Below are 7405 nucleotides of genomic sequence, written 5' to 3'. Positions count from 1 at the left end.
TTGGGCATACCAGATTGTGGACCAAGAGATTTTTCAGTCTTTAATAGAAGGGGAGAGGATGTTGAATATTTAACAGACAGTTTTTTCTGCCCCAAGTATTTTGTTAGGTGTTAGAGTTGAATGTATTATCAAAAATAAAGATTTAAACAGCCTGAATAAGAGTCACTGCCCCTGTCAGTTAATCAGCTTTCACTTGCTTGATAACTCTATCATCCATCTACAGTTTCTCCTGTTGTCCAGAGAATCTTTCAGGATAAGCACATTGGACACAATCTGAATCTCCAGTGCAGCAGTTCTCAAACTGTGGGTCAGGACCCCAAAGTGGGTCATGACCCCATTTTAATGGGGTTGCCAGGGCTGGCTGAGACTTGCTGGGGCCCGGGGCCAGAGCCAAAGCCCGAGCCTCACCACCCGGGGCCAAAGTCTGAGGGCTTCAGCCCTGGGCAGCGGGGCTCAAGTTACAGGCTCCCTGCTGGGGCTGAAGCCCTTGGGCTTCGGCTTTGGCCTTCCCGCTCAGGGTAATGGGGATCAGGCTTTGGCTCAGGCTTCAGTCCTCCCTCCTGGGGTTGTGAAGTAATTTTTGTTGTCAGAAGGGGGTTGCGGTGCAATGAAATTTGAGAACCCCTGCTCTATGTAAAAAGCAGCCCTCCTCTCCCAATGCCCCTTTTTGAGGGGGAAAAAACAAAGAAACCCTTTCAGGCTTTTGTTTTGCATCATTAAAGCAAAATAATGGTATAAGCTGAATTTTCAGTTTTGAATTTTTAAAGGGACAAGCATTTGTGGTATGCGAAGAAGGCATAGTTGTCATCCTATACATTGTGTCCTTCCCAACCAGATACAAATGTTTTCAAGGACAGAACTTGTATGTAGTAGCCTTTTGGTTAAGATCAAGTGCAATACTTCGGATGTTGGGAAGCAGTATTTGCCAAATCCTGCTAATATTGAAGCCAGTGGGGATTTGCTTCGATGAGAGCAGGATAGGGGCCATATCCTGCAAGGCTAAAATTCAACAAAATGTAGAGGAACCACACATTGCCTTACATACTACTTAAGGTCCCTTCAGTCTTGCATTAAGGGCTCCACATACCTACTGATTAGGACCAAGGCCTTAAACTGTAGTTTGGTTAGGGCAGGAAGCCCACAAGCCTGTAAAGTGCCATGCATTTCTATTGGTCTACATAAATGACAGATGACATTGAACTCCATTATCTAATACAGCTCTTAATTACAATGTGATAGAAACACATATTAAACAATCATTTTAACTCCATTATTAGAACATGGCAATGGCAATTTAATTGACACTGTCCTGCCATATGTTTTGTTCAAGTTCAGGTTTGAAAGCATAAGTAAAAACAATAATATGCTTTATATGAGTTGTTCATGGCAGCTACTGTGCCTTCCTATGTGTGTGCCTAACATACTATATGCTCTAGCATAATGCAGATATATAATAATTAATCGTAATAAAATGTACCAATGACTTCAGCCCGTGCAATGTCTTTTTTATTGTAATTTCTATGATTCTGTGATTATGGTTAATAACTAATAAAATGTGCACTTCTATAGATACGTGACAAATGTTCTCAAAGCACTTTACTAGCATTAATTAATGAAGCCTTACAACTTATTCCAGTTTGATGATGGGTTCCTGGGGCACAGCAAAGTTAAATGATATGCCAGACTTGACATGGGAAGTCTATAGAAGAATAAAATCCAGAAAACCAGAAAGGCTGACATAGTAACATGGGAATTGCCAGACGGGATCAAGACCCCAGGTCCAGCGAATCCAGTATCTGACAGAGGCCAGCACCGGAGGCTTCAGAAGGAGGTGCAAGAATTCCGACAGCAACAGATTTGAAATAATCTGCCTCTCACATTAGTTCTCATGTCATCCAGGTCCCTAATAGTTAGCAATTGGTTTAAACCCTGAAACATGAGGGTTTATCATTCTTCCATAATGTGTTAGCACAAAGTATTATAATGCTGGATACTCTTGTTGTCCAGTGGCCATGTAAATGTATGATCCCTTCTGTCAGCCCACCTCCAAACTAAAAGGTGTATTTCCAGTTATCTTTCCCCTCCTCCGGACTCCCCCACCCCCGCAAAGAGTGGCATAAGAGGGGGATAAACAATACACACGCTGAACAGTGTACACAAGCCAGCGTCTAAGGCAGGCGTGGGGAGACCCAGCAGTACCCGCAGACTCAGATAAATAACGTTAGAGAGCAGCAAAAACAGCGGATTGTCTCCCTTGATCTAACACCCCGCCCCCCCCCCCCCAAAAGTTATACCAAGGGGAAGGGCAAAGAGTGGTGGTGGTGGTGTGTGTCTGTGTCTGTCCCGGGGTAGCACGTGGGCCTGGTCCCCCAGCCCAGCGCGTCCTTTCCTGCTGCACCTGCTCGGGGAGGCTCCAGCCCCGCCCGAGCGGCTCCTCCTCCCGCCGCGGAGGCTGAGCTCCAGGAAGCAGGATCTACCTAGTCCCCGTGGCCGGATTCCCCAGGCGGCCGCGCGCTCGGGCTGCACTGCCCCGGGCACCGACCCGCCGCAGCAAGTTCCGCTCTCGGCACCGACCCGCCGCGCGCCGTCACCAGCGGCATCCGCGACGCCCATGGGAGCAGCTGGCGCCTGAGCCGCATCGGAACCATGTGGTGCTCAGCGGAGCCCCGTCCCGTGCCCCACGGGGGCCTCCTCCTGCTCTGGCTGCTGGTGAGCCCACCTCCCCCCACTCCCCGGACACCGGCCGCCACCCCGCTGCGGGGCTGGCCGGGACCTGCGGCCGGGAGCGCCCTGGGCTGGGCTGCCAGCTCCTTTGTCCCGCAGCACGCACATCCTCCGCTGCCAGCCCCGGAGGCTGTGCGGGACCCCGCTGTGCTCTGCAGGATGCCCCGTTCCTCCCAGCACACCCCTCGGTGTACCCCCCCCCAGCACACTCCCTACACGCCTCTACGTCCACCCCAGCACACTCCCTATCCGCCTCTCCATCCACCCCAGCCCACTCCCTACACGCCTCTCCGTCCACCCCAGCCCACTCCCTACACGCCTCTCCGTCCACCCCAGCCCACTCCCTACACGCCTCTCCGTCCACCCCAGCCCACTCCCTACACGCCTCTCCGTCCACTCCAGCGCACTCCCTACACGCCTCTCCGTCCACCCCAGCCCACTCCCTATCCGCCTCTCCGTCCACCCCAGCACACTCCCTACACGCCTCTCCGTCCGCCCCAGCCCACTCCTTACACGCCTCTCCGTCCACCCCAGCGCACTCCCTACACGCCTCTCCGTCCACCCCAGCGCACTCCCTACACGCCTCTCCGTCCACCCCAGCGCACTCCCTACACGCCTCTCCCTCCGCTCCAGCCCACTCCCTACACGCCTCTACGTCCACCCCAGCGCACTCCCTATACGCCTCTCCGTCCACCCCAGAATACTCCCTATACGCCTCTCCGTCCACCCCAGCGCACTCCCTACACGCCTCTCCGTCCACCCCAGAATACTCCCTATACGCCTCTCCGTCCACCCCAGCGCACTCCCTACACGCCTCTCCGTCCACCCCAGAATACTCCCTATACGCCTCTCCGTCCACCCCAGCGCACTCCCTACACGCCTCTCCGTCCACCCCAGCCCACTCCCTATACGCCTCTCCGTCCACCCCAGCGCACTCCCTACACGCCTCTCCGTCCACCCCAGCACACTCCCTATACGCCTCTCCGTCCACCCCAGCGCACTCCCTACACGCCTCTCCGTCCACCCCAGCCCACTCCCTATACGCCTCTCCGTCCGCCCAGCATACTCCCTACACGCCTCTCCATCCACCCCAGCGCACTCCCTACACGCCTCTCCGTCCGCCCAGCATACTCCCTACACGCCTCTCCGTCCGCCCAGCATACTCCCTATACGCCTCTCCGTCCACCCCAGCGCACTCCCTACACGCCTCTCCGTCCGCCCCAGCCCACTCCCTACACGCCTCTCCATCCACCCCAGCGCACTCCCTACACGCCTCTCCGTCCGCCCCAGCCCACTCCCTACACGCCTCTCCATCCACCCCAGCGCACTCCCTACACGCCTCTCCGTCCACACCAGCGCACTCCCTATACGCCTCTCCATCCACCCCAGCGCACTCCCTATACGCCTCTCCGTCCACCCCAGCGCACTCCCTACACGCCTCTCCGGCCGCCCCAGCCCACTCCCTACACGCCTCTCCATCCACCCCAGCCCACTCCCTATACGCCTCTCCGTCCACCCCAGCGCACTCCCTACACGCCTCTCCGTCCACCCCAGCCCACTCCCTACACGCCTCTCCGTCCACCCCAGAATACTCCCTATACGCCTCTCCGTCCACCCCAGCGCACTCCCTACACGCCTCTCCCTCCGCTCCAGCCCACTCCCTACACGCCTCTCCGTCCACCCCAGCATACTCCCTACACGCCTCTCCGTCCACCCCAGCGCACTCCCTATACGCCTCTCCGTCAACCCCAGCATACTCCCTATACGCCTCTCCGTCCACCCCAGCGCACTCCCTACACGCCTCTCCGTCCACCCCAGAATACTCCCTATACGCCTCTCCGTCCACCCCAGCCCACTCCCTACATGCCTCTCCGTCCACCCCAGCATACTCCCTATACGCCTCTCCGTCCACCCCAGCGCACTCCCTACACGCCTCTCCGTCCACCCCAGCCCACTCCCTACACGCCTCTCCGTCCACCCCAGCCCACTCCCTACACGCCTCTCCGTCCACCCCAGCCCACTCCCTATACGCCTCTCCGTCCACCCCAGCGCACTCCCTACACGCCTCTCCGTCCGCCCAGCATACTCCCTACACGCCTCTCCGTCCACCCCAGCGCACTCCCTACACGCCTCTCCGTCCGCCCAGCATACTCCCTACACGCCTCTCCGTCCACCCCAGCCCACTCCCTATACGCCTCTCCGTCCACCCCAGAATACTCCCTACACGCCTCTCCGTCCACCCCAGCGCACTCCCTATACGCCTCTCCGTCCATCTCAGCCCACTCCCTACACGCCTCTCCGTCCACCCCAGCCCACTCCCTATACGCCTCTCCGTCCACCCCAGAATACTCCCTACACGCCTCTCCGTCCACCCCAGCGCACTCCCTATACGCCTCTCCGTCCATCTCAGCCCACTCCCTACACGCCTCTCCGGCCGCCCCAGCCCACTCCCTACACGCCTCTCCGTCCGCTCCAGCCCACTCCCTACACGCCTCTCCGTCCACCCAGCATACTCCCTATACGCCTCTCCATCCACCCCAGCATACTCCCTACACGCCTCTCCGTCCACCCCAGCGCACTCCCTATACGCCTCTCCGTCCATCTCAGCACACTCCCTACACGCCTCTCCGTCCGCCCCAGCCCACTCCCTACACGCCTCTCCGTCCACCCCAGCCCACTCCCTATACGCCTCTCCGTCCACCCCAGCCCACTCCCTACACGCCTCTCCGTCCACCCCAGCCCACTCCCTATACGCCTCTCCGTCCACCCCAGCCCACTCCCTACACGCCTCTCCGTCCATCTCAGCGCACTCCCTACACGCCTCTCCGTCCACCCCAGCGCACTCCCTATACGCCTCTCCGTCCACCCCAGCCCACTCCCTACACGCCTCTCCGTCCACCCCAGCGCACTCCCTACACGCCTCTCCGTCCACCCCAGCCCACTCCCTACACGCCTCTCCGTCCACCCCAGCCCACTCCCTATACGCCTCTCCGTCCACCCCAGCCCACTCCCTACACGCCTCTCCGTCCACCCCAGCCCACTCCCTACACGCCTCTCCGTCCACCCCAGCCCACTCCCTACACGCCTCTCCGTCCACCCCAGCCCACTCCCTACACGCCTCTCCGTCCGCCCAGCATACTCCCTATACGCCTCTCCGTCCGCCCCAGCGCACTCCCTATACGCCTCTCCGTCCACCCCAGCCCACTCCCTACATGCCTCTCTGACCACCCCAGAATACTCCCTATACGCCTCTCCGTCCGCCCAGCATACTCCCTATACGCCTCTCCGTCCGCCCAGCATACTCCCTATACGCCTCTCCGTCCGCCCAGCATACTCCCTACACGCCTCTCCGTCCGCCCAGCATACTCCCTATACGCCTCTCCGTCCACCCCAGAATACTCCCTACACGCCTCTCCGTCCACCCCAGCATACTCCCTACACGCCTCTCCGTCCACCCCAGCGCACTCCCTATACGCCTCTCCATCCACCCCAGCGCACTCCCTATACGCCTCTCCGTCCACCCCAGAATACTCCCTATACGCCTCTCCGTCCACCCCAGCGCACTCCCTACACGCCTCTCCCTCCGCTCCAGCCCACTCCCTACACGCCTCTCCGTCCACCCCAGCGCACTCCCTATACGCCTCTCCGTCAACCCCAGCATACTCCCTATACGCCTCTCCGTCCACCCCAGCGCACTCCCTACACGCCTCTCCGTCCACCCCAGAATACTCCCTATACGCCTCTCCGTCCACCCCAGCCCACTCCCTACATGCCTCTCCGTCCACCCCAGCGCACTCCCTACACGCCTCTCCGTCCACCCCAGCCCACTCCCTACACGCCTCTCCGTCCACCCCAGCGCACTCCCTACACGCCTCTCCGTCCACCCCAGCCCACTCCCTACACGCCTCTCCGTCCACCCCAGCCCACTCCCTATACGCCTCTCCGTCCACCCCAGCGCACTCCCTACACGCCTCTCCGTCCACCCCAGAATACTCCCTACACGCCTCTCCGTCCACCCCAGCGCACTCCCTATACGCCTCTCCGTCCATCTCAGCCCACTCCCTATACGCCTCTCCGGCCGCCCCAGCCCACTCCCTACACGCCTCTCCGTCCGCCCAGCATACTCCCTATACGCCTCTCCGTCCAGCCCAGCGCACTCCCTACACGCCTCTCCGTCCGCCCAGCATACTCCCTACACGCCTCTCCGGCCGCCCAGCATACTCCCTACACGCCTCTACGTCCACCCCAGCCCACTCCCTATACGCCTCTCCGTCCGCCCAGCATACTCCCTATACGCCTCTCCGTCCACCCCAGCGCACTCCCTACACGCCTCTCCGTCCGCCCAGCATACTCCCTACACGCCTCTCCGTCCGCCCAGCATACTCCCTACACGCCTCTCCGTCCGCCCAGCATACTCCCTACACGCCTCTCCGTCCGCCCCAGCCCACTCCCTACACGCCTCTCCATCCACCCCAGCGCACTCCCTTTACACCTCTCCATCCACCCAGCACACTCCTTATACGCCTCTCCATCTCCTTTCATGGATTGAGAACTGGTTAAAAGACAGGGAACAACGGGTAGGAATAAATGGTAAATTTTCAGGATGTAGAGGGGTAATTAGTGGTGTTCCCTGCAGGTCAGTCCTAAGACCAATCCTATTCAATTTATTCATAAATGGTCT

At 59.2% G+C, this 7405-nt stretch overlaps 1 protein-coding gene across 1 annotated transcript in view; it reads left to right on the top strand.

Annotated features, from left to right (window-relative positions):
- Nucleotides 1–2523: 2523 nt before the first annotated feature.
- The window catches only part of SEL1L3 (SEL1L family member 3), a 68514-nt gene continuing 63632 nt past the window's right edge, over nucleotides 2524–7405 (top strand). The window contains exon 1 of the mRNA XM_054030519.1: nucleotides 2524–2709. Within this exon, the coding sequence (XP_053886494.1) occupies nucleotides 2647–2709 (63 nt within the window). The 5' untranslated portion in view covers nucleotides 2524–2646. The remainder of the gene's footprint in view (nucleotides 2710–7405) is intronic.

This window comes from Malaclemys terrapin, chromosome 5, assembly GCF_027887155.1.
Source record: "Malaclemys terrapin pileata isolate rMalTer1 chromosome 5, rMalTer1.hap1, whole genome shotgun sequence".
Classification (NCBI taxonomy): domain Eukaryota; kingdom Metazoa; phylum Chordata; order Testudines; family Emydidae; genus Malaclemys; species Malaclemys terrapin.
The sequence above is the reverse complement of the archived record's forward strand: the minus strand, read 5'-3'. Positions and strand labels throughout refer to the sequence as shown.